The 27,606-nt window shown below is 48.4% G+C and overlaps 1 protein-coding gene across 6 annotated transcripts in view; it reads left to right on the plus strand.

Annotated features, from left to right (window-relative positions):
• Positions 1-9,347: 9,347 nt before the first annotated feature.
• LOC149351470 (calcitonin gene-related peptide type 1 receptor-like) overlaps positions 9,348-27,606 on the plus strand; it is a 62,102-nt gene continuing 43,843 nt past the window's right edge. For 2 of the 6 annotated variants that reach the window (XM_089580784.1, XM_089580781.1), the window contains exons 1-4: positions 9,348-9,867; positions 21,525-21,842; positions 22,359-22,573; positions 26,700-26,917. In XM_089580784.1, coding sequence (XP_089436910.1) covers positions 21,771-21,842; positions 22,359-22,573; positions 26,700-26,917 — 505 coding nt within the window. In that variant the 5' untranslated portion in view covers positions 9,348-9,867; positions 21,525-21,770. Of the gene's footprint in view, positions 9,868-14,626; positions 14,699-21,524; positions 21,843-22,358; positions 22,574-26,699; positions 26,918-27,606 lie in introns of all 6 variants that reach the window. The other 4 variants (XM_089580782.1, XM_089580783.1, XM_089580780.1 and 1 more) reach the window with 3 other exon arrangements.

The following is a 27,606-nucleotide window of genomic DNA, read 5'->3' on the forward strand; positions in this document are numbered from 1 at the left end:
GGGCTTTCCGAGAAACTGCTAAAGCAGTACTTCGGTCCGTACAGAGTGGTCCGTCAGCTCAGTGACGTCACATACGAACTTCTTCCAGACGGCTCTTCTACTTCTCATCGCCGCCAGCAGAAGCCCGAAGTCGTCCACGTCGTGCGAATGAAGCCGTACTTTTCGCGCGAGCACCGCTAGCAGCCTACCGCCACGCCATAACCACATGCTTCTTGTGACCGTTCATTTTCGCACCATCCTTGCTTACGAACTGCTTATTTTCTGCCATGTTCTTGTGAACTGCTTTTCTTACCTTCTTTTCTTGCGCATTCATCGGGTCGATGTTTTTTTTTTTTTTAGGGAGGGGGGTAATGATACGTTTCCACAAGCAGCCACTAGGCGGCTGCTCTTCGCAAGTCGCGTGCACCGCCGAGTGAAAGAAGAAGAAGATCGGTTCCGGCTTCCTCTGGGTGCTCTTGGCTTGTTCTCCGGTGCCGTCCACGTCAACCATTAAAGCGTTTCGGTTACGAGCCCCAACGGCTACGTAACAATATTTCTAACGACATTGCCCTCTCTGTCTCTTAGCGCACGCGTCTGGTTTTTACCTATGACTAGTTTTCTGTTCACTTCTTTTAGGCTACCTCTGTTCTTTCGAGCATGCTAGATTTCCTCCATGTTAAACTTCCTTACGCCCACTACCTTGCGCTTATTTATTAACTTCGATAGCTCTGCTAGTTCTATTCTATTTGTGGAGTTGGACGTCCTCATGCTTTGGCGTTTCTTAATCAGATCTTTAGTCTCCTGAGATAGCTTGCCGGCATCCTGTCGAACCATCCGACCACCTACTTCTGCAGCGCACTCCGTAACGATAGCTGTGAGATTATCGTTCATTGTTTCAACAATACGGTCGTCTTTTTCAGTTAGACCGGAAAATCTGCACTGCAGTGATATCCTGAATTCCTCTACTTTCCCTCTTCAAGCTAACTCTAATAGCCTTCCGCTTCACTAGTTTCCTCCGTTCCCTCTTCAAATCAAAGCTAATACGAGACCTTACCATTCTGTGGTCACTACAACAGACCTTTCCAAGGACCTGTACATCCGATGCCAGGGTGAGCGCACAGTATGAAGTCTATTTCATTTTTAGTCTCACCATTGGGGCTCTTCCACGTCCTGTTTGCGCGTTTGCGGAAGAAGGTATTCATGATCCGTAAATTATTTCTATCTGCGAACTCTTCTAATAACTCTCCCCTGCTATTCCTGGAACCTATGCCATAGTCACCTACCGCCTGATTTCCAGCCTGCTTCTTGCCTACCTTCGCATTGAAGTCGCCCATCAGTTCAGTGTACTGTGATTTTACTTTGGTCATTGCCGATTCCACATCTTCATAGAAGCTTTCAACGTTCTGGTCATCGCGGGTTGATGTAGGCGCGTAGGCCTGCATCACCTTCAGCTTGTACCTCTTATTAAGCCTAATTACGACAGCTGCCACCCTCTCGTTAATACTATAAAACTCCTCTATGTTGCGAGCTATATCATGATTGATGAGAAATACCACACCTAATTCTCGTCTCTCTGCTAATCCACGATATCGCAGTACGTGCCCGCCCTTTAGTGCTCTATACGCCTCATCTGTGCTCCTAACCTCACTAAGTCCTATGACATCCCATTTAATACCCGCTAATTGCTCCAACAGCACTGCTAAGCTAGCCTCACTGAATAACGTTCTAACATTAAACGTTGCCAGGTTCAGTTTCCAATGGCGTCCTGTCCGGAGCTAGTGATGCTTAGCACCGTCCGCTGCGTCACAGGACTGACCGTCGCCGTGGTCAGTTGCTCCGCAGCTGCTGGGGACTGAGGGCCGAGGGTTAATTGGTTTGCTTATAGAAGGTTGCGGCCAAGTACTATACACCAGGTGGCCAAATCCTGTTCTACTGAGGAAGTGCGTTGTCGGTTCTGGTCACCGAGATCACGCCGCACTCCAAGCGTGGTTATGCAGTTCCATCGACACGCGGAGGTTTTTATTTTTTTAAACCCGGTGGAGAGTTGCGTGGCACTGGGGTTCGAACTCCGGTCCTCTTGCACGCGAGACAGATGCTCTACCTCTATGCCATCGCTTTCCTTTTTTTTCTGGATGTTCAGAACTTGTCAAGCTGCTTCTGCACCTTTTTCCTCAAACTTGACCGTTCTCAACTGTATATTGCTAACGGAAAAATAAAGCACTTTACTTACTTACATACTTGCTTTACTTACTTACATAACTTACTTACATTACTTCACTTACTTACATTACTTACTTTACTCACTTATGTTGACTTTGAATGCTTAAAACGGAAGATTTATATTTATTTAATTCAAATATCAGAATAAATGACAAAATAATGCTTATACATTACGCTTTTTAGTGTTCATGGCGGAAGCCAACAGTCACCGAATCCATGGAGCATATTGGACGTCTTTTTGTAGCGTGAGCTACACTACGCTACTCAGTTAGTTAGTTATATTGATTTTTATGGCGCAAAAGCAACTGAGGCTATGATGCGCTACGCTACTCAGTCGAGCATTTCGCCGTGAGCCTGGGAGGCCGATAGTTCTCATGCTCGAAACCAGAGAGGAGCAGCAGGTGCGCGGCGCATGACGTCAGAGTTCACCGCCGCCACCGCGCGAGGAGCCGTACCGGCCCGACACCACCGTGGCCCGACCGCCGGCGCCGCGCGTGAATACGCCTGCGCGGCAACCGGAGAAGGGCAGCAGTTGCGCGGTGCATGACGTCAGAGCTCGACTGCCGCCGCGGCCGCATGTGGAGTCGTGTGGGTAAACTGCGTATGTGCGGCTGTGTGTATAAAAGCTGAGGTGATACGACACGGTGTATCACAATCGCTTCGTATAGGTGACGAAAAGAATACTCCAACCGCCGCTATGCAGCGGTATCGATGTGTTTCATCGAATGCTTCTTCAATGCTTCACATTATAGTCACCACAACATGTAACCAGGGGGGCACTATAGCTCTCGCTACGTATATCCTGTCATAGCTGAGCTAAGCCACTGCCATTTTTTTTAATTTGTGGTTTTCCCTCAATGGGCGATAAATAAAAGCAGAAGAAAAACAAAACCACATGCGGCTGGTGGGCTTGGTGTTTGCAGACCACCAAAACCGGTTGCAAGCGCATATCTTTTGCCAGCAACAATGGCTTTCGCGGCGGTGGAAAACGCGCAGCAGTGATGCATGTGAAACGAAAGCTCGCGAAACGCTTCGCAGCGCTGCGCCGCTGTTCGCTCAACTCGCCGAATTGCTTGCATGTGAACCAGCTCTTAAGCGCCCGTTCGTGGGTTGAACCGCGTCGCCGTCGCCGGTGTAACCGAGCGAACGAGAGTACCGCCGCTCACTCATAGATGGCGCCAGAGTGGTGGGTGCTGTAGGGTGCCTCGATGCGCGAGCGGCGGAGAGGGCACGCGCATCGAGGCGCCGTGCACTCCGTCGTCGATCACGACCACGGTGTAATCACGACTGCCTGAGCAGAGGTAAGGTGGCTAGGGGAAGTGAGGTCTGTCTGCGGCGGCACGCGTCCACGCGCACTCACGCGCCTCCCCCATGTAGTCACGCCACACTGCGCTCCGTCGACGGGCGGTGCTGTGAAATGTTAACAATGCAAGAGCGGGGGCTAGTTGGTGCTTCATACTGATCAATTCGCGCTCTCGAAGATAAAGAATTAGACTGGTTAAGGTCACTGGCCAGATTATAGACAAGAAGGTGAAGGCAGCTTTTCAGATGCAAATTGATTATCTGGTTTGTACATCATTTTTGCCATCCCACTCTGTATAAAAGCGACCCGTGTTGTGTGAAGTAAACTACGTAGTTGAAAGTACGCGCTTCGTCCGTTTGTGTTTTCGTGTGTCTGTGGCTTTTAGCGCGAATTGATCACTGTGAAATGTGCTGCACGCGATAGATTGTCCGTGTCGGTAACGCCACTCACAGCGTTGTCTTCCTGGTATAAACCGCCTGCTTATAAATACACTACAAAATAATCTCAGCCAGTTCTTCCTGAAGAATTAGCGACGAAACCGGTGGGAATGCTTCGTCTGCCTCTACTGCTAAGCGAGCTGCCCGAGCACAGGCTCAGCGCCGCCGACGCCAAAATCCAGAGGTGCGCGCCGCCGAGAGGACCAAAACACCAACAGAGCTGCACTCAAATTTCGCATTAGGGAGTATCGTAATCGTCCTTAGAAGTTTTACTTTGCTCATTGCCGATTCCATGTCTTGTGTTGAAAACCGGTTACTCGCTTCACCTAAACGCCGCCGAGTCGAGTCAGTGAGCCGACTCGACTCGACTCCTCAACTCCGCTGCAAGGGGTGGGTTGACTCGCAGCCCCCTCCACAAATGTCTTTTCTGCAGGGGAGAACAGAAGCAGGAGCCGGTTTACTACTCGTGCGGTCGCACCTCGCAGGGCGCGCCGCGAGAGTTGACTCGCTAGTATCGAGTTCATGTACACTCTTCCCAGTAGTTCCTCGCAGCACTACCAAAGCTGAGATGTGTGCACAGGCACCGTTCCGACGTTGCAGGATGTAGTGCCAGTATAAAATACGCATACGGGCTTACGGGACAGCGTGCTTTAAATTCCGCATGCGCCAAATGCTATTTCACATCGAGCCTTAACGTACGCTTGCGTTACGCATGCTATTTCCTGAGTTTTGCGTTCGTTACTCTCACGAGCTCTAAAGCATTGCTTCCAAAATGACGGCGTCCTTCTAAGCAGGACCTCTCACCTCGGATTGAATTCTTCGTTGTTCCTGCCGTTTTCAGTACGTTCTATGTATATAATTGGGGCACTGGGCTTACGCTTCGTCCCATCTCGCCTATATTATAACGTATGAGCGACAAACTTGCTTTACTTTTCATCGAAAGTGACGATTGTGCCGCTTTTAGTCCTAAAAAGAAGCGTTGATTTGTTGACAAAAGTGCTTCCCGTTATAACCACCAGATTGCGCCACTAGGCTGAGCTTATCGCTGCGTCTCCGTCTGCATGCGCTGAACTAAAGGTATGAATGCGACAAATGGTGTAACATCATGGGAAATGCTTGCTTTAGCGTACGTAAGCGTGCATAGGATTACCGTACGAAGAGGCGTCGATTTACGCTGTTTCTAACAATACAGTGTACTCTGCGAGCAGGCGACACGCTGAAGACTAGGCGCGGAGGAACACGTTTAACGCGCTCTCCCGATCGGCTGAGGAGGACCACCCCTATTGATGATCCTTTCCAGATTAAGAGCTCTGTAGAAGTCATAGGATTTCTGGAAGGCCAGGATAGCAAGAACGTGCAAGCATGTTCTATAGATATTAAGGATTTGTGTTACTCTCTTCCGCAGGAGCAGTTACTTTCAAACCTTGAAAATAGCATTGACAAATTTGGCTCTGTAGCTTTCCAGAATGCAGTTAGGATGAGTGTCAAGTCGTTTTCAGAAATGCTTACTTTCCACCTTGGATCGACTTACGTAACTTGGAATAACGAAATATATTTGCAAAAACAAGGTGTATGCATAGGTTCCTGCTTGGCTCCCATCCTCAGTGACATTTTTTTAGGGCTCCCATCCTCAGTGACATTTTTTTAGGCCATCTTGACAACATGTTGATGTGTCACCTGGCAGAGTTTAACGCCGTAAAAGTGTTCAGATATGTAGATGATTACTTAATTCTTTTTGATGACAGCAATGATTCTTTTCAGGCAGATGTAACGCAAGCATTATTAGTCTTTCAGAGATTGTTCGAACCACTCGAGTTAACGCATGAGCTGCCGACTAACGACACAATCCGGTTCCTAGATTTAAGTATCACGTGTACGAGAGATCATATCTGCTGGACATACGATCCACGAGGCAAAAAAAAAGTGTCCTCCCGTTCAACTCGGCACATTCCAAACTAGTAAAACGTTCCATTATTAACCTGTGTTTGACAAATGCTTTGCGCAAATCCTGTCCACATACCATGGAGCGCGGTTTTTATCAACAGACTGCGAGGTTGAAAGAAAGTGGTTATCCGGAGCAGATCATCATCTCGGAGGCTGAACGAATCTACAGGGAAGTGAAAAGTAAAAGCAAGGGAGGTGTGAAAGCCTCGGCTGAGAGTGAACAGAAACGAAACCTGGTTGTAGTACCCTATTTGCACATCATCTCCCACAATTTGAAACGGATAGGCAAAAAAGTGAAGTTGAGAGGGCTGTTTTCAGCCCCGGAAAGGCTGTCAAAGCTTTGCAAGCTTACTCAGACGTGTGGTACACCACGTGTGCAGTACTCCAAAAAACACCGGACTTCGTTTGTACCTTGTACTAAAGGTGTTGTGTATCAGATTCCGTTAAGCTGCGGGAAAGTTTATATAGGACAAACGGGCCGATGCCTTACCGACCGACTCCGAGAACACAACAATAATTATGACAATCTGCGCAAGAGAAACATACGAGAAGGAAATCTCGCTGTGCCCTGCAGCGAATGCAATAAGTGCATACCATGGTTCCAGGAAACTACGATTTTAAGTAGAAGCAACGATCAGACCACAAGGGAGATTATCGAGGCAAAATCCATCGAACAGAAAGGGGACATGTGCGTCAGCGCTGCGTCCATAGTGCTCCTGGATAAAGAACTTGGATTCTTGCAGGCCGCAGGCGCGCACCCGTAAAGTTGGACACTCTTTAACGGGTGTAATATGGGTTTTATGCTGTTTTAGTTAATGTGTTTTTATGCCGTTTCAGTCCTGTCTTTCGTCATTTTATTTTCTTTTACCTTTTGACAACGGGAGCCCATATACAGCTTCACCCTGCTTTTGCATTTTGGTATCAAAAATTTTTGACAGGGTTTTTCTTTGTTGTTTCTTCACCGTTGTTGATCATGACACCCTTTAGATGGTTTTAAGCGGCACGTGTCTTAAGAAAAAAAAGGTGGGCGTTGCACAAATCTAACCCGTTTCATCTGATTGACCTTTCATATCTTCTCAGGATTCCTCAGTGTTTTCAATCACGTTCTTTATCAGCGTTTATCTAGAGTATCAGTGATTTTGGATGGCACATGTAGTAGGACGTTTTGACATCTTCTGAGTCACATGTTAAAAAATCTTTGTATAAAAGTCGCTTATTTTTCCAATAAAGCTCAGTTGAAAGTGAAAGTCAGCGCTGTGTTTCGTTCCCTTTTCTGTCCGTCCTTGTTTCGTGTGCGCTGCGAACACCTACAGCTACGTGGCTAAAATGCTTTAGTCGCAAATGTATGGAACTTTAGTCCAAAACTGAATGTTTGGAACACCATTCACGTCGAACTCAAACAGAACCGTGTCCCGAGATCTAACGGCGTGGACATGAAGGACATAGGGAATTCGAAGGCATAGTTTATCGGCGTAGTAATACAAGGGGCCTCTTGAGCACACTTTAATGTCAAAAGAGTGTTCGATTTGACTGCTGATACCTTGTGTGAAAAATCGGAATGTGAACTTTATTAGGTCGCTGGCAGTCCTCGTGGAGAGAGTAAATGTTTGGGTGCGTGGGTTTACTCTATAACTAGAGGTTGCAGCTCTGAAGACACAACGGCCAGACGAAACAGGTCCACATAGCACAGGATCTCTAGATAGCTGCTGTGCTGTGTTAATTGTTTCGTCTGTCCTTGGTGTTTCTGCGCTACAACCTATATCTCTGCTCTCCGCTTGACTTGCCATGCAACGGTAGAAATCGAATGTTCTGACTGCCAATCATTTCTGCAAGCGACTGCCTGTAAGTCGCATTAATTCCTTGTGGAGAGTTTGGTGGCGGAGCAGTGTAAGCAATGAACATATGTTGACAGGTTTTCTTCACGTAGCGCTGTAAGAGACGTCTGTATTCCGCATGGACTAGACTGCTTGACGGAGCTTTCGGTGGAACTTAGCGGACTTGAATACTTCTTGGTTATAATATATGAAGTTTTCGGTCAGTAGAGTCTATAGCAGAAAAAGTTGTGAAAATTAAATATTAAACCAATGCGCCCGGAGCTCACAAGGATGCAGTCGAGGAACTACATAACCCAGTGAGGTGGCAAATGACGCGGATCGGTCACGTCACATTCTTTCCGCGAAGTCGGGTGTCTCCGTTGTTGTGCAACAGCCAGAAAAAGCCGAGTTCAAACCTACAGGTTATTGAGCTCAACAGTTGACTAGGGTTTGGGTTGGAAAAGAAAGAATTCTATGATAAACAAGTCAGAAAGGAAAGATGGTGACGTCTGCGCTGCGGACTCGGTGCTAACCCTTAAGGAGAAAGAGGGCTAGAGTTGGCGTTGGCCCGCCCGGTTGGCCCACCCGAGAACAAGGAACGCAAGGCTCACGAAAATAAGGTGCTGCTCTCAAACAAGGAATCCGAGCGTTTCGTACAAGCGGAGCCAGTACAGGACCCGTGCTCTTGAAATCTACACTACGTTTCTTGATTGAAAACCATTCGGAAAGTTCTCTTGTGTACTTCCCACTTGCTTCAACTAGAAGGGGGAATAACGCTAACAAGAAAAGACAGTTAGGTTACGAGAAAAAAATTAGCACTGGAGAAGACCTTAAAGCTCACATTTTTGTCTTTCCTGAACTACTTGAGGCGAGCGCCACCGATGCGCTTATGGCGCGTTCGGCATCAACTTGTTAAAGAGACGTTAAAGCCATCGCATGGAAATTGTGTTTGGGGTAATATGAGGATTCCTTTTTGTCATCCTTTGCCGAAGAGTGAGCCCTTCTTCATTCAAGCACGTCCGCATGATCTTGATGGTAAGTAAACGCAATGGTCTGACCTCGTTTATAGCCAAAGTTCCGAACTCCACTACAACTCATAATTGCAATACTCTTCGAACATGAGTATGCTGCTTCTAATATTTCATTACACTGTAAGCACATGACCTACGTCTGCAATGGCATTATTAGTGCTGCGGCTTCCGTGAAAACAGCAACCACAGTGCCATAATTTTTGCTTTAGTTCTCCAAAGTGGCTCAACTTCCTACATGACATCAGGCTGTTGCATAATAATAACTGTCACTGTTCCGATGAAGATCAACACAAACGCTGAACGACGAATTTCACTGCATTCGCGCAATACATTCCACACGTCGCGCCACAAGCTACAGTTTTTAGGTCAACCTCTAAGACCGCGACAAGTCTCGGTACGCTTACGTGGTTTTCGCAATAGAAGATGCTGCTCTTGTGTCTCTATTCTACATGAGGAGCTAGCACGTAATTCGCGATTGTGCGTCAGGACTCTTGATACGCCGTCCCGGCGGTGAATGTCGCGTTGGTGCTAAAACACCGTCCCTTATCGGTCTTAAGAGTTGCAAGACACAGGTACGTACCGGCCCGGCGCCGTACCTCTATCGGCGCGCTATCGTAGGGCCTGAGCTTATCGCAGTGCGTGGCAAGGTGCGTGTCGCGGGGGAATCCGGCCGAGCCCAGCAAGGACGCCAGAAGCTGGTCTCGCACCTGCAGCAGCGTGGGAGCCTCCACACGGCGTTCCTCGACTCCGGCTGGCCTTCTCGCGCCAGTCTTGCTCCATTTCCAGCAAGCTGACCGCCACTCTGCGCTCAGCTCGGGGCCCTTGACGCCACAAAGGGCTGCGCGCGCCTTCCGTCAGTCGACTCACTCCCGCAGTCGTGCTGCTGTCGAGCCCGGCGGCCGAGGGAGGGCCCGCTAAGCTCCACGGAGGTCGAAGAAAACCCGAAGAAAGGTCGAGTCTCTGGCAGCATCTGTCGTAACGACCACGGGGTCAGCTCGGTATGTTGCTATAAAGAATTGGTTATTGAAGATGTTATAGCCTGCCTTGCTTCGCCGCACCTTTGGACAACAAGAAACGGTGGTCTAGAGCAAGGCCCTGCCTGACTGCAGCGAATCACTGGAGAAGCCAGGACATAGACGGTGAGTGTGTATATGTGCTCGCATTCAAAGAAGGCGGTGTAGCATGAATGTGATGCCTGGCCCTGAGTTTACTGCCTATCACATTTCTGAAGCGGAAAATTGAGAGGCTTTCTTGCGAACATTGCTCTTTGAACCACGTTATTGTTTTTGTTGTTTCTAGCCACTTTTGCTAAGAGTTTTCTCGGTTTAATACCGAAACGGATTACCAAGAAGTGGTCCTAAAGCTCACGCGCACGTGCACGGACGCACCATAGCCGCCACCCTGCACCGTGCACGTTCTGCATGTAACTTTACCAGTGTAATACAGTGTTCGCGTCAGTATGCAAGGTGGCCCTTTCGCACTGCCGGTGCCAAAGTCGAGTGGAAATACTAAGCAGACAAAGTTTATTATCCTGTTTACAAGCCTATCAGCCGTTAGTTTTGCAGAGCCCCGGGTGCAGATGAATAGACATTCTTCCGGTCACGCTTCTGTATAACGTCAGAGAGGAAGGCTGGCTCGCCGTTAAGTAAACACACGCACGCACACGCCCCCCTCCCCCGGCCCCTTAGCAGATACACAGAAGAAACTAACGAGAAATTACCACTGTACTAAAGCGCAAGTTGAGAGCTTCAGTCAAAAATATCAACATTATTTTTGTATTCTGTTGGTGCGATCGCAGGCTTGCATTTTAAAGCAGCATTTTTCATCACAACGCGAAATGAATCCCAATTTCGTTGCCAGAGATGGAAAACAAAAACTGATAGAGGTTAAAATTGAAATATATGTAACCTATTATACCACTGTCAATACTTCGACAGGCCACTTGCAACACGAATCTCCTCCACCTGCAACAAGATTTTATGTGAAAGGATTAAATAAGCTGAAGGGTTTTTTTTTTTTAATGGAACAACTTGTTTTTAGCAAGGAAACCCTCGCGCAGCCACGTAGTGGAAACTATTGTTTATCGGTGGGGAACATAAAAACTTCGGTCCTGTGAGGAATGTTGCCATGTAGTTAGGTTGCGAGCTAACTCGTAATTTTCCCCAGCAGCCATGAATTCACTGCATAGATTATAGTTTACGGAGAGATGTGCAGAAGAGATAACTTTAGTTCACATTTGTCGATAAACGCAGCGTGATATACCTAAAAAAAAGCTTGTGTGCATCTGTGCTCTAACTAAATCGTGACAGAAGAGAAACTAAACGTCACTTTTACAATTCTATCCCTTTGCTGAAGTCCTTTTTTTTTGTAGTTACTCTGCGTTGAGCACTTTGATGCATTTGGGAAAACGTATAGTACTACCTAAAAGGGACTGAAAGTAAGATGGGCAAGGTTAAATAACGCATCTTTGCGCAGAGTTCGATTGCAAGGAAAGGAAGAATGCGTTTACTAGTACCAGTTTGACAAAAGGCCCGTTATTAAGCATTAGGGGAATCTTGAACCGAGCAGACATTTAACAAAATCGAGCTGCTTGAAAATGAGATCGAGTAGGCTTTGATGTGAAGGTGAATTAAGGCGTTTGTTGCACTCAGGGGTGATACGCCACCCGACCGTCAGCCTTCAAAGCCTTTTCGATAATTTCAGTGTTTGCATGCTGTTTCGGTCGAAACATGATGCTGTTAGCGAACCTACACGTCATACTCAAGTCATGAGGGTATGCTTTTGTTCTGGATAACAGACACAAATTAGAATGAGTGATGGAAAAATCGAACACGCTCTTAGTGTGATGTATGTTTGTATTCAAAACCCTACTTGTGCCACATCCCAATCATGCGAGCAAAACACACACAGATATATGCGGTACAGAACTCACAAAGCCTACTGAACTTTCGAAGAGAGCTGTATAGAGCTGCACCAAATATTGGGAAAAAAATGTTTAGTTCAACTACTCACTCACAAGCCCGACTAACTAAAATTCGTTTAGCCGTCGACACAGCATCTTAGAGCAACCAGGACGCTGACTAGTTGTTTTAGAAGATCATGGCATGTTCCGGCTCCCAACACGGAGGCCTTGTTTACAATGAGGTGCAAGGCTCCTGTGTTGGGAGCCAAAACAGGATCTTCTGAAAGAACTGGTTGGCGTATCGGTGGCTCTAAGCTACACCGTGCGGCGAAATCCCTTCTGGCTGGCACGAAATATTCGGAACAACGAGGACGCTGACCAGTTGGGTTAGAAGATCACGTTTCGGCTCCCAACACGGGGGTCTTGTTCACAGTGAGGACATCACCTCGTCGTAATACCCACGTTGGGAACCGAAGCGCCATCTTTTAATACAACTGGTCAGCATCCTAGTTGTTCCAAATGTATTTCGTCATACCCTCGTCTTCATTAACTCAGTATATACCTACAGGCATTGTCAGCTACCTTTGCTGCTCAGTGGTAAGGAGCAGTCCTGTCCCATGCTCAAGAGGCCGTTTCGTGAGCCGCAAGCAGTGTTATTAAACTGCCACACTTCGAACTACGTCACGTGAGCAGCAATGGATCAAAGCACTGAATAGAGTGGCAAGCAGAGATGGCGGAAGCGCCGATAAGAAATTCCGGGTCAGGGAACGACCGCGCCTGGCAGCTTCTCCCATGACCGATCAGCACGCGGCAATGATTGCGACCACGCCTGAAACAACCCCTCAAGTCGAAACGTTGTCGATAGGAGCGGGCCTCGTTGTGCTTCACAGCTTCCGTTTGTCACAGGTGCGAGTGCTCCCAGACGCGCCAGTCATGACAGTCACGGTCACCTGCGTTTCCAGCCGTTTCGATAATAGGTGTTTTTTTTTCTCTGGCTCCTTCTCAGATGTTTTTATTCCGGAGATCAGCGTGTGCCGTTCGTTTACACAGCTCTTCCCAGTCGATATCCAAACCATACGTTCTGGGTGTTATCCCGTTAAAACACCACGTTTGGAATTCCGGAGTAATAACTTTAAGAAGTGGTTCTGTATCTAGCACGCTAGGTAATATATTGCGTTATACTCGGCGTCGCGATCACTGAATGTCGCGTAAATATTCCGTTGTAATCGTTTATTCTTTAAAGGGCAACTGCACCACTTTTTGAGAATTGCGCACTATTCAAGGATTCAAAACTATATAGCCTGCAGGTAAAGCATGGCGAGTGTTTTTGCGCTAGCATTTATAATAGTGACGTAATCAACGATTAAATTTTAGGCTTCTCCTCACAGCATCGGAAGAATGCGGAGAAGCTCGGTGTGAAAAATTTCCGGTAAACAACGCTCAGAGGCCTTTGCTTTCATTGGCGTTGTTTTGTTTTGTTTTTTTCCCCTTGAAAACAAGCGTTCATGCGTTGGAAATGTGTTAGTACCTTCGATGACGTCATGATGCGCTCCTCACTTCGAGCTGTGCGCTGCGGAGAACCTTGACGGCCGTCTCGATTTCAATCGGCGATTGCATCACCATTTCAAATGCTAGCCCGAAAGAACTTCGCATGATTTACCTGCAAGTTTCACACATTCGACCCATTTTAGGCTCATCAATTTCTAAAACCTATGCAGTTGCCCTTTAACCACGGTACTGAGTGGTTTATAGCTTTTAATGCTATTGCTAAGGGCTAACAGATTTACCCTGTAGACCTGGGGCGATTACATAGGTTGGCCACAGGCTAGCGGCGGTGCACCACTCTCAAAATAAAGTGGTTACTGCAGATATAGGTGGCGCTGAACGTTGGAATTAGGTAAAACATTTTATAATGTTGTAGTATTCATCCAGATGTCGATGCCAGAAAAATCGCTACCTCAAACTCATTATGGTTCAGAGATAACGAAGGTTACGTAAGTCTGTCCGTGGTAGACGGAAGTAAAAAACGGTGGCTTTAATGGAGGGAAACAACCTAAGGGTAGATTATTTCGAGTCAAATTCAACGTAGCCTGAAATATGTTGGAATTCGTATTTGAAAGGAGGTTGTATTCCAAGATAGTACTTGATGCGGTTAAAAAATAAATGAAAAAAAAATGAACCTGGTAGCGTCCGCCACCTATCCGCTTCAAATAGGTCGCTCTTACCACCCATCCCCATTCATGTATCAATGTATGCTTATGTGCAGCAAGTTTTGGCATTAACACTTTCAAGCTGCATCGCGTGATTTTTCTGCCAAGAGATGGCGCCACGGTATGTCCTCGCGGCCAACACTTTCTTGGGGTTTGGGGAAGGGGTAGTACAGATATTACACTCTCGCCTTTTAGCCCAAGAAGGTTAAGGGGGACTCTTCTAGTTCTTTTTTTACAGCGAGAGGTGGTTTAACGCGTCCACTGCGGCAGCGATTTTCGGAGCCCGTAATCTCTATGCGTCGTGGCCCACCGGTGGACCACCTATTAATCAATTTTCTTCGGTGTGGCATGATCCCACAGGGAGCATGCGGTGAATCCAACTTATTGGAACCGACAATAGAATGCAGTAAAAACTTGCCATGAGTGTTTCGCGCAGGCTTTTTGAAAAAATTGCTGGGGCTTAGCTTTGGTTAAGCCTAGGTAATTGCGAAAGCAATATCCCCTTGGCTACGCTATGTGTTTCGCTTATGGGTGGTGCACGTTGCTAATGTCCGTGTGTACTCACGAAATGAAAGGCCACAACACAAGAATCTTGACTCGCGTCCGAAGTATTCCATAGGTATACCGAAGAACCGGCTAGCAGGCGCTACTTTTCTCTACACCAGATAGCGCCTGGATGTCTGTGGATGACGTCATACCACACGCTGCAACACACATCCATCACCGCAGCGAGGCCTGCAAGCTCTTGCAACTTGTATGACGTCAATCTCTTGCCGCCGTTCGCAGGTGGTCGACCGGCCGCGAAGTTCTAGCTGCGGCGCGCTGAAGAGCCGACTTGGTGCCCCATCTCTCGCTCTGGTATGACGTCAGTAGTCACATGAGCGACCGCCAACTGTCGTTCGGCCGCGAAGTCTAGCGGCGGCGCACTGAACAGGCGACTTGGTGCCCCATCTCTCGCTCTGGTATGACGTCAGTAGTCACATGACCGACCGCCAACTGTCGTTCGGCCGCGAAGTCTAGCGGCGGCGCGCTGAACAGCCGACTTGGTGCCCCATCTCTCGCTCTGGTATGACGTCAGTAGTCACATGACCGACGACCGACCGCGAAGGGTAGGCTGCGGTACCGCGATGAGACGACACTTGGCGTAGTATTGCTTTCGCAATAAAACTTGGTCTGGCCCACGGCCTCATCGCGTCATTCAGTATTCGTGGCGCACAACATGAATACATGATGTGACCCACTGGTGACCCACGGCGCTGTGAACATCATCCGGATAACCGTCAGTGTAATTAGTCGCTTCGTGACGTCACCGAAGGAGAAGAAGAAGCCATTCGCATTTACTCCCGGTATGCACAATGCCTGTATAACACAAAAACCCAACAGCCAAAACAGACACCAAGCTCAGATCCCATCATCACACTTTCTCGCAGAATTAGCCGCGTCATGCCACAGCTTAGTCGATCACTTTTTTTTCTGTTTGCATTCCAGGCGTCTAAATAATATTAACAGACACGCCGACATTGCACCACCACTGTACCTTAGTGACGAGCCTTTGACAAAATAGAGGGAAGGAAAAAAACCGGTTCCAGAGTGCGCAGTATAATGCTGTTACGGACATGAAGATAAGAGGACCGTACTTCTTTCTACAAATAGTGCAGTAACTGCGACGAAGAGCGTCTGGATCACTTAAAACGTATTTCCAGCTCCGAACGCGTGCGTTGTACCCCCATATGTGCCACAGTGAATACCAATGTGACACTCAGTCTTCTTTTCTTCTGGGTTATTTGAGTGCACAATTGATTGAAACACAAACGACTGCTCCTTGGGTGGTGGAACCGCTTATCAGGTACTATGCTGCTCATTCTGCAAACACCGGAGACTGCACGGAGGGCGAAGCGACTGCGTTATCGGCGCTGCTGGGGCCCGTTTCCGTGTCGATAGGACTTCTTGTGAAACCCATTAGTGGCAGAGGCAACAAGATTTGCCAAGTAAACGGCGCTTGTAGATGATGACACGTATACTACTGCTTAAATGTCATGCGGGTTGATTTTCGGCTTCTAGCAGCTGCCCGTAACAATAAATGAGTAGTACGATTTATGGGCTTGTAGAAGGACACTGCGTGCCTTTCAGTGAGATATGCCTCCTGCCAACAAGAGCTTTAAGCCGCAGTTGACAGAGAGTATATCGTATTTACTCGCGTATATGTCGACTTGCTTTTTTTTTTCTCAGATCAGAACCAGAATCGTACAAGGTCGCGAGTCGGAAATTGCACGAATCGCTACCAGGGCAAGGTGCCAACCCGGTTACAAACTCGGGAAAGGAAGGGAAAGGACGAAGCTGCCACGGGAAGCCCTGCGTTGTGGTTGCCCTTACGCTAACTGCGTACGGCACTTGCTACCACCGTTATTGCACAAGGGCTCCACGTGCCCCTTCTTGTTCAAGGGAGCCGCACAAAAGATTGTCGGATAAGCTGGTACGAAGATAAGCACGAAGCCCTACCGCGCCGACCACGCGCTTTAGATGCTTTAGAGGCTTCGTCATAAAACGAAACTTTCACATTCTCTCAGACGCAAGGCGAGTCGTGCCTTCCGAACGTCGGCCTTGTGGCGCACCGTTCTCGGCGAGCCGTCATCTTACACGCAGTGATGTCGAATACTGCAGTACGCCAGTTCGATGTCGCTGAAAAGTGCGTTAGATACTATACTGAAAAGCGCCGAGAGCGCCTTTTCGCGTGCAATAGCGGCCCAGCCGTCCGTGCACCCGTGGATGATGACTGCTGTTACCGTGCGACATCGACGATTCCGCGGACGTGGAGCAATTCCGCATAACATTGAAAGAATAAAATGAAGACGTGTACGTCTCCGGTCTTTTCTCGCGCCTTCCTGAGAACGAAGCGTCTTCGCACTCAACGTAGTGCGCCGTCTCCGGTGATAAGTCTCTCAGAGCGCCGGTGCAGCTGCGCTATATGTTGTGCTGTGCCAGTAGCTTCAATTGTATGCTGGCTGCTTGGAGCTTCAGTTGGTCGACGTATACGACATTCCGGCTTTTTTAAATGCCTTAGCATTACTACACCCATTATCGCATAAAGTATCCAGCGTTGGCGTGTGAAACCTCGGTTGGCAGGGGGCAAAGTGGAGAGTCGGAAATCTCCCCTCCACTCACCTAAAAAAGATCTAAAAAACGTCAGGGCATCTAAAAAACTGGAGAGGAGGGTATGACGCGATAGCGCAATGGGTTAATGCCCATATATATGCGGAGTTGGTCGTTCTCTACTTTGCATTCATAGGACCCTGGGAGTCCTCATACCACTAGTGGCGCAGTGGTGCAGCGGTTGAGTGATGTGCCCCTGCCCCGCGATGGCATGTGCTGCCGCCGATGGGGCTTGTTCGACGCAGGTTGCTTTTCCCGAGCAACATCTCGCGAACAGTCATTAACTAAACTGACACGGTGGGCAGTTTGCTCACAATCCGGTGGGCAGATTGTGACGGCGCCAAAAAGTCACGTGACCTAGGTGGCCCAGCTAGGTTGCTTCTCTGGTTTCGCTCGCAGTCAACGACGTCGTCGACGACGCCGCCTTTTCTGAAGGAAGAGTAAGAGAGGGTGGGAGGCGACAGGTGGTGACAGGGACACCGCGTTCGCCAGTCAGAGTTGAGGGGTGGGGAGAGTAGAGCGGGGGTACAGCGAGTTACACGGTGCTCAGACACCTTTAGGATAGCGTGTACCATGTTACCGTTACCTTTACCGGAGTACCGGGAGTGCGCTGGCGCTCACCGCCACTGCACACGCGCTGATTGGTCCCGATGCGGCTGGCGTGCGCTCAGCTGCCGGGTACCCGACGCCTACAAGGCCACGTGCGCATGCGCACTGACGGCGCGCGGGCTCCCGCTACTCCCGTAAGAATGGCGACTCCGCCGCACCGTCTCTCCAACTTCCCCCTTTCACCCCTCTGCACCCCTAGCCCGAACAACGAGAAAATCCCCCCCCCCCCCCCCCCGGCCACGGGGAAGAGGGCCGTCTCTCCATTCCTTTCCGAGGCTCTGCTGCATAGCCAAAAAAAGTTGTCCTCGAGTTGTTAACTCCAGTGCGGGCAATAGAAGTTCTGCGAAGGAGCCCCGGTCCCCAAGTCATCTTGAATCACTCCTTGATTTGACATTGATCAAGCACAGAGATTTCCCGGCTACGGATCTCGGACGACTGCATTTAAGCAGCTAGACTGCGTGTGTGCCACTAACGTACTGCTTACGTGCTTACTCCTCGTGTTTCCTCACATGTTCTCACGTGCGGAACCTGACTGCTTTAAATATGTAAAATAAACTGTACAGTCTTCGCCAGCAAACTCCGGCTCTAGCTACTCCCTCTCCGGTTGCGTCGTGTCTGACCAGACCCGCCCACGAACGCGGGTCACAACACGGCTAAGGTCTACGCCCCCCCCCCCCCCCCAAAAAAAAAAAATTCAGAGGGGACAATGCTCCTCCATTTAACTACTGTATGCGCTCAGGACAGGTTTCTGACAAACGCTTCAGTTCTACGACGCTGTCGTTGTAAAGCATAGTGTGGCTGATATAGTCTTGGTTTTCGTTTGGGTAACCTAAATCATTCATGTCCCAACAGAAGTCATTGATTGGTTAACCCCTGTTCATGAACACGATTAGCAGAAACAGACTATTCGCAAACTTTTTAAATGCAGTCAGTCACTTCCCGCGTTTGCATGTTTATAAAGCTGCCCATGTCAGTAGAAGTTTTATGCAAAAATGTAAAAATCAATAAGTATTTAGACCTATAACAATGAGCAAAAAATAAAAATAAAATCGAAGACATGCCCCCCCTCAAGAAAAGTTCCGGGGTCCATCGGTAAATGTATCGGTGCAGCATGCGTTGATGCAGCGTTATTATTCCATTTTGTTACTTGCTCCTTCCAGAGTAGTGACAACGGTGTTTGGTCTCGCATTTGGCGGTTCTGGTATTAAATGCTATTCAGCGTTTCAGCAGAAGCGGCGCATATGTTGTTGGCTTCGCGGGTGTTCAAAAAACACCTTGACTTTATGCGTTTATGTGTTAGAAAGGTGAAGAACATGACATGCAGGGCATTTTATATTTTTTCCTCGTAAAATAACTTTATAAAATTTTGGTAGCAGGGTGTATTGAGGTCAATCAATAAAATTTCAACTACCACGCAACATAGTCTAACTGAAACGCGCTAGCCAGTTGGAATCAGGGTGTAGAAGAGTGTTATGTGAAACTATTGGAAGATATTTACAACGATTGCACAGCTACCATAGTTCTCCATAAAGTCAGCAATAAAATTCCAATAAGGAAAGCTGTCAGGCATGGAGACACCACCTCGCCTATGCTATTCACTGCCTGTTTACAGGAGGTATTTCGGGGCCTGAAATGGGAACAGTTGGGGATAAGAGTTAATTGAGAATACCTAATCTGCGATTCGCTGATGACATTGCCTTGCTAAGTCACTCAGGACATGAACTGCAAAGCATGATCAATAAATTAGACAGGCAGAGCAGTACGGTGGGGCTAAAAATTAATATGCAGAAACCCAAAGTAATGTTCAATAGCCTTGCAAGGGAACAGCAGTTCGCAATTAGTGGCGCGGTGCTAGAAGTAGTAAGGGAATATGTGTATTTTGGGCAGGTAGTGACAGCTGACCCGGATCATGAGAGGGAAATAACTAGAAGAATAAGAATGGGGTGGAGCGCATATGGCAGGTTCTCTCAGATCATGAATGGCAGTTTACCAATATCTCTCAAGAGAAAAGTATACAACAGCTATGTCAGTGCACGTTAAAGAACCCCAGGTGGTCTAAATTTCCGGAGCCCTCCACTACGGCGTCTCTCATAGCCTTAGTCGCTTTGGGACGTTAAACCCCATAAACCAACCAACCAACCAACCGTATCTTACCCGTACTCACCTATGGGGCAGAAACGTGGAGGCTAACAAAGAGGGTTCAGCTTAAGATAAGGACAACGCAGCGAGCTATGGAAAGAAAAATGATAGGTGTAACGTTAATATATCGGAAGCGGGCGGAGTAGGTGAGAGAACAAACGCGGGTTAATGACATCCTAGTTGAAATCAAGAGGAAGAAATGGGCTTGGGCAGGGCATGTAATGCGAAGGCAAGATAACCGCTGGTCCTTAGGGGTAACGGAGTGGATACCAAGAGAATGTAAGCGTAGTAGGGGGCGGCAGAAATTTAGGTGGGTGGATGAGATTAAAAAATTTGCGGGAATACGGTGGCCGCAACTGGCGAAGGACAGGGTTAATTGGAGAGACATGGGAGAGGCCTTTGCCCTGCAGTGGGCGTAGTCAAGCTGATGATGATGATGAACGTAAAGGGTCCATACAGGATACTCTTTTTTTTCTCTCAAAAGGGTGCAATGGGCTTACTCAATAGCCTGTTAATTTTGAACGTAGAAGCCATCTTTGTAAGGATTTTCTTCCAAAAATGGAGCCCCATGATGTCGGGCTATTCCTAAGCGTTTAGGCGCAATGTTCAACGAGAAAGGTACTTTCAGTGCGGCCGCTTGTGTTTCTCGCGCTCCCAATGAGATTGTTGACGTCATCCGAGAGACGTCAGTATAGCTATACCAGCGCGTTCCGGGTGATGCGTATTGCGACAAAAATCGACTCGTCCGCGTGGCTGCTTCCTCTGATGTTTTTTGTGCGTTCACCGCTCCTGCGCCGGCGAGGCAAGAGTTGCGCACATTCGAAGCGCGCAGCGCTGAAAAACGTAGACGCGCGCATTGAGGCACGAAAGCCGGATGAGAGCCCGCCGGGTAGTGCAACCTGATGCTGTTTCCGCTGGCTGCATATCGCTGGAGGGATCCTCTCGGTTTTAGCCAAGTGATAAGTCCGTTGCCTCCGTCTACAAGCATGCAGTGCCTAGTTCTCACTTCTGTTTGTTTATTTTTCAGGACGTCTTTCTCTGTCTTTATTTTGTTTTTCTTTCCATCTCTACCACGCCATCTTGTCACCGTATGCCACGCCATTCCCTCGCTGCATTGTTACCTCTCAGCGGAAAACGTCACAATGAGGGTACCCTCCGTCTTCTTTGGGCGCCGCCGGCATCCAGTTTCAAATTAAGGGAATTGAGGTTGTGAATGTTTGTATATGTCGACACTGTACAGTCGGGAATGCATTTGTAGTACACTATGGCAGCATTGCTCGATAGCTGCAGAGAAGTTGTTAGACGTAGGTGCACAGCGACTATGTTAACCGTCAGGCCTTCTTTAACCATAAATTGCACCGGTCTTATGGCATCGATATGTTGAACTATTCCGCGAGCTAATCTACAGGTGATGGCAACATAAAAGTTTGAAATCGAGATTAGGACATTTTCAAGGCACGACATTACTCAGACAAATAGTGCGCAACGACAGACGTAAAAACAGCAAAGGCACGTGTTCTACAGCTCGAACCATGTGACGGCAGCAGCCAGATTAAAACGGTAGCTACACGGATGAAAATATCTATGTCACAGCAAGAGAGAGAGTTGCGATGTTTCTATATTCAAGAAAACTGTTCTTTTGTGCGTGTTTTATAATAGCGACACTGAACCAGTGTCTTGTGCTTACTCACAGGTCTCGAAACTGACTTTCAGGTGTCTTGTGTTCGATTTTTTACCCGCCACGGCCATTTATACTACTGCTTGTGTGCATGGTCTCTAAACGCAGACAATACAACATCGTCGCTCATTGGACGTCTTTGTCTTCCGGAAACTCTGCCGCCCCCGACTCCTCGGACGGCCAACACTGTGTCAATCGATTCTGCGAGTGGCCAAGGCGCTGTAAGTGCACAGCGTGGATCAAGGCGTGGAAGCGGCCATGACAACCTTTGAGCAGAGAACGGCGTCGCCATGCTGGCTCTACCTGCCTTGACATCCAGCTGCCTCGGCCGACCCGCCATTTCTGTGTCGCGACATGTCTTACCACTCGTCACGTTGGTGGGCCTACTGTCTCATCTTCGCGTTCGCCTGCCAGTTGCTGCTCCTCGTGAGTACCGCACGAGCGCATGTGCGATGCACAAGTGCGCCGAGCCATATACATGCATCGAGGCATGTGCACGAGGCAAACACTTTGCTATTTGTTGACATGTCCAAGCTCCATAACGCAAAGCTCCGCTGTCGCAGCGTACCTTATTCTGTGGTCCGATTAGCGGTATAGATGTGTGAAGGTCGCGGTGCGGTCGCCTTTCGATACTGTGGAAGCCACGGTCGGTCTTGTGTTTTTGGCGAGCGAGTGCAAAAGTCCTCGCAAAATCAAGTGTCATAAGCTGGGCAAAGCGATCGAGTTATGTTACTCTACAGACTACAATAGCTAGAAGCATGTTATTTTCTAAACTTACGGTGTGAGTTAGTGATGGATATACTATAGTCTACACGACACTCAGCAACCGTTTCCTGCGTGGCTTATGGGCAGGTTTTCGGCCGACGCAGTGCTTACGGAAATGCCTCGAGGTCATCTGTACGTGAACGCGACTCTGTCCGAGACACAGGTGGAGGGACGCAGTTCCGTCCACACACGCAGGTGCTGCCTGGTGCGGCGCTGGAGTTTCAGGGGCGCCACCTGGCCCACGCGCCGGAGGGCGCGCGCAGCGAGAGGCACGTGGAGAATGAGACGTGCACATTCCGCGGTGACCCGTACAGCGTGGACGAGTTCACCAAGAAGGCCGCTGTGGAGTGCTACATGTACACCAACGGCCTCCGTGAGGAGCACCAAAAGAAGTGAGCCCGCGCCCACGCAGGTCATCTCTCGCCCCGGGCCTATACAGCAACGTTAATGGATTAGTTCCATGAACGTTGCTATACAGGGCGTCTTACAATATGCCGGCACCGAAATACAAGTTTAAGCTGGGGCCAGCGTAACAGGGGCCGCATATTCGAAATTCTTCGCAAGTAACAACGCTCTGTGATTACATGCAAGACATGCGCTGCTTAGATTGACACAGAGTTAAAGACGACAACACGAACGGTTAAGCGCAACCTAGGAGCTCTGTGATTGATCGGCGACTGGAACACCGTGCTTATGGATACCATGATGGCTCGAGCCACGTCCTCGTCAGTCACGAACTGATTTTACCTACGAGGCGCGTTAAGAATCCGGCCCCTGATTGGCTGGCACCAGCTGTAGCTTCCATATCAGTGTCGGTGAACTGAGACGAAGTAATGTATATCTGGTTTCGGTGTGTTTATTGAAGAAGTCATATTCGTCGGGCAATGGGATAAATGAACCTGGCATATCGTCGCTTGTCAAGGCGTGTGTCAGTTCATCCCCCAAAACCACAGAGTGACACGGAGTCCACTGAATGGTGACCCTGATGTGTATAGGAGGTTGGTTTGGAGTTTGGAGTGCTGTCAGCGCTCTATGTAGGTGGGCGGGAAGAACAGTGTTGAGCATGATTTTCTAGGCAGCTTGACCGTCATTTCGAATTAGTGAGCCTGAAGTCAGGTGTGAAGGAAGCGGGATAGTTTCTGTAATGGCCATCAGATCCTCTCCCAGAGGTGCGGAATTGTGCAAGAAGGCAGGCGCCTTCGTGCACAGCTGAGATACAGAAAGAGGCTTTCTGGCGCAAATGGGACTCTGCTCATGCATGTCAGTCGGTACAAACCATTTGGAGTACAGTCTCTTGAGCTCAAGTGCTTTCGCATTAGCGTCTTATCGCTTTTGCCTGTGCCGTCAGCGCCTCCGCGGTGATCCGACGTACATGCATTGAATACAGAAGAAAGCAGCCAGAGAAAACAGCGTATCGCCTCGTGTATGGACAAATGTGCACTCCGTGGAAACATGAGACATATCTCCGACGGAAGAACTCCGTATATTTTGTTCCTTGGCTGCAGGGACACCGAGAATAAACCGATGGAAGGTTCTGCAGCAATAATATATTTTCGGGCTGTGAGAGGCATCTGGTTCGCTTTAAATTCGTAGCGCCGCAATGAACTTGGCTCAAATCACCAGAAATAGATTTAAACAAAAAAAAAAAAGAAATTTCTGCGCACCACGAAGATGAATCTACGCGTTATTAAAATAAATAAATGATAGTTGCAGCACATTGTGAGCGAATACCGGCGACTAAATGTCAGAAGAGTGTTGGCATAAGGTAGCAGTAGCAATTCGCCCTCCCGCGCCCTTAATTTTCCTTCCAAACGATACAGGTTTGCGACAACTACCACTCAGCCGTTTTTCAACAGAGTTACCCAGGGCTGTTAGGCGAGGAAGCATGGAGAAAACAATTAGCTACAACCTGGAAGGAGAGATGTGAGGGCGGGTGCGTAATCACGCAACACAAAATTATCCAAAAGACGCTGCCAAGTATACAGCTCGATCGAAAAAAATGTCCCGCTCATTTTTAAGAGAAATATCTATATTTAGTTCCCAAATTCGATAAACATAGAAGCACATGAATTATCTCGCTCAGCAACTGCTTTTCCGATTCTAGATGAAAATGTCCTTTATTTAAAAATGTAAATTCATCAGCTAAACGGCCGCCGCGGTGGCTCAGTGGCTATGGTGCTCGGCTGCTGTCCCAAAAGACGCGGGTTCGATCCCGGCCGCGGCGGCTAGAATTTCTTTGGAGGAGAAATTCTGGAGGCCCGTGTACTGTGCGATGTCAGTGCACGTTAAAGATCCCCAGGTGGTCGAAATTTCCGGAGCCCTTCACTACGGCGTCTCTCATAGCCTTAGTCGCTTTGGGACGTTAAACCCCACAAAACCAAACCATCATCAGCTAAACGAAAATATAGCAAATAATTTGGCGCTGGAGTTCACAATCAAAAAACATATTAAGAAAGTATTTTAATACTTCAACACGAAATATTGATAATGCTCTGTCCAGGTAACAAAACGATCTATAGAACTTTCGAAAGACTTCGGAGTTTCGTTATGGCGTCATACTAGAGGAAATAAAGAGCTAATATATTCAACAATAAATGCAACTTTTTCGCTCTTATTTGCCTTACCGGTAAATATAAACGGAGCCAGATTTAGTGTTTCACAAAGTTCGGCGTTCGCAATTTCTGCATTTCTTAAATTTAAACGCAATAAGAGAAAAAAAAGCAGCAGTATTCCAAGTCTTCCAAATGGAAAAATTTGGGCGAAAGCATTGCAGCGGTTGCTGAGCAAGCGGATGTTTTTCTTCGATGTATTGAGGTAGCAGAGCCAAAACCAGAGTAAATATGCCGTTTTAGGGAAAACGGTTAGATAGACCCATGAATTCATAGAGGAAATATGCTATGCCCCCCCCCCCCCCTCAAAAAAAATGAAATAAATAAAATAAATAAATAAAAAAAGTGTCCACAACGGAGATCCGCGATAGAAGTGAAGAGGCAAGATGATTCTCGAAGCACAAACATGGGGAGGAAGAGAGGCCTCAGCGCTCACGCGCTGACGTTGGTCAGTGGACTGAAGTTTCCCTCCCTGCCTTTGTTCTAGTATGTACAAAGAAGAGAACAGTTGAAATGAAGTTCTTACCGTAGTGATATGTGCGCAGCTCTCAGCACATAGAATGAACCTCTGATGCCTTCTCACGCACTAAGGGAACGAAGGAATGATGAATGTAGCTGATCGCGTTTGGTGACAGTCTCGTTCACAACTGCACTAGTCGTGAAGAGCAGCAGTACGGTAACGGCGCTGCAACCCGGGAGCATTAGAACTTGAAAGTGTCACCTACTGTGAATCAGTTCTTTATTATGAAGGACCGCTTCCTGCTTGGTGCGGTGCGTCATATCATGTTTCAGCTTGTGAGAGTGATATCGCATGCACGTATTAGCCGAAGAGGGTTGCCTACAAAATATCGTGTGATGTTTGTCACGCTGTCTGACTGCGGTGTTTTCTTCGGTTCGAAGAAGGCGAATTCCGACCGTTAAGCGGCCACCTGCTGTTATTGCACCATGCTCGTCCTATTCACACCAATTACTCTCGGACACTCCGCGTACTTACCTACTCGTTAAGACGTTTCAGCTGGCTAGTTGGTTACGAAGCATCATGAAGTTAACAACGCAGTCCGAGACACACATACAGAAGGCGGAGAATGAGAGCGAACACAACGCTATGTTCGCTCTCGTGCGTGCGTGCGTGTATGTGTGCGTGTGTGCGTGTGCGTGTGCGTGCGTGTGCGTGTGTGCGTGCGTGCGTGTGTGTGTGTGGGGGGGGGGGGGGGATTCTTAACACCATTGAGTGTTAACAGAGATAGAGACAGAGAGAGACGGGTTTTCGCTCAATGGGGCAAGTGAGGCTTACGCCATAAAATTAGGAGGCGAAAAATTACAAAGCTCCCGTGGAGGAGTCTACACGTCATTTCATCTTTCTTTTGGTCGGTGCCAAATATTTTTCACCGTGTACAAGGTCGTCCACTCTTGGGGTGAACACGGGAGCGCGTGGTCGCGCTCCGCGGCGCTCCAGTGCGTCCCTATATAGTGTCCGGCGTGGCCGCGCATCGGGGCGCAGAGGACGCGGTGGTCCGCGTCGTCTGCTACAGCGCTCGAGTGCTGTAGCGCGTCGCGCCAGTGCGACCTCAAGTGTGGACGACCCTGTGTCATCCCGGCTAGACGGGCTTTCGCCCAACTCTTGACCTCACAGTCCATTTCGACGAGGCCCGAATGTGAAGGTACGTGTGGTATGCCAAGGTTTCGGTGCTGTAGAAGTAGCATCCTCAGTTCCCTTCGGGGTCTTCCGTTGCCCTGAAATCGATTTAAGTGCAGAAAAAAAAAGAAAGAAACAACCGTGTATACCGTCCTCATCCATCCACGAGCTCATCGTCACCCCCTTCGAGAATCCCGGTTATTTAGGCGTATTTTGTAGTGTATGGCTTTATACGAAACCTAAGCAAAGGTATTACGGGCTACAACCTCGCAGGGTGTGCTACAAAACCCGCTATTATCCCAAGATCTGCTTGAACTGCACTGAAGCGAAAAATGCGAACGAAGCGGACTGCCATCTTCCCGACATCGACGACGAGAACAGCCCGCTCTTCCGGGCCTTCCGCACCAAAGCCATCGGGCGTCTCTGGGCAAATTGCGTCCGAGAAGCCATCGCCTGCTGTCAGTACATGCGGTACGCACCGCGCAGGACGGGTGAGTCCGCCTGTCTTTTCGCTGGAGTTCTCTTGCTTGTTACGGGCAGTGCTGTCGTGGCGCTGTTTACGCATTTCGAGTGCGCTTTATGTGATGTCATCATCATCATATCATCATCGTCAACAGGCCAACTATGTCCACTACAGTGTTGCTTTCGCAACAAAATAGAGGATATTCGTGAAGCGGCGTCCTTTAAGATCCCAGGCATACCGAACCTTTATTCAGAGCCCCTTTAATAAGCTATCAGAAATTAGTAGATCAACTTACAAGTTTGCGTTATTCATCTGGTTCCTGGTATCCGCCAGCGCTGGTACTATTGCGCCGCAGAAGTCGTCCTCATACCTCAAAAAAACAATTTTTAAAAATTATTGGCGAGCTTCTCTGAAACATCTCGTATACTTTGCTCTTAAAGGATACTGGTAAGCTGGTATTCATGACCTGAGAGTACCTGCTGAATGCACTCCACCTCATTTTTTCCCCGATAGCTACACCTCTACGTCATGGTCCGGATCTGTGGTCACCAGTTGGCCTAGGCAGATGTATTCCCTTACTTCTTCCAACTCCTCTTGGCGGTGGGTTACGCCTCGTTCTCAGTATTAACAAAATTAACATGTACGGCTTGAAACCTGCTCGATGGCTCGCTGTATTCATTGGCGCAGTTACTAGTGTCGTGTTTGGTAGAGTGCAAC

This window comes from Amblyomma mixtum, chromosome 3 (genome assembly GCF_055824585.1).
Source record: "Amblyomma mixtum isolate Tamu chromosome 3, ASM5582458v1, whole genome shotgun sequence".
NCBI classification, from domain to species: Eukaryota; Metazoa; Arthropoda; class Arachnida; order Ixodida; family Ixodidae; genus Amblyomma; species Amblyomma mixtum.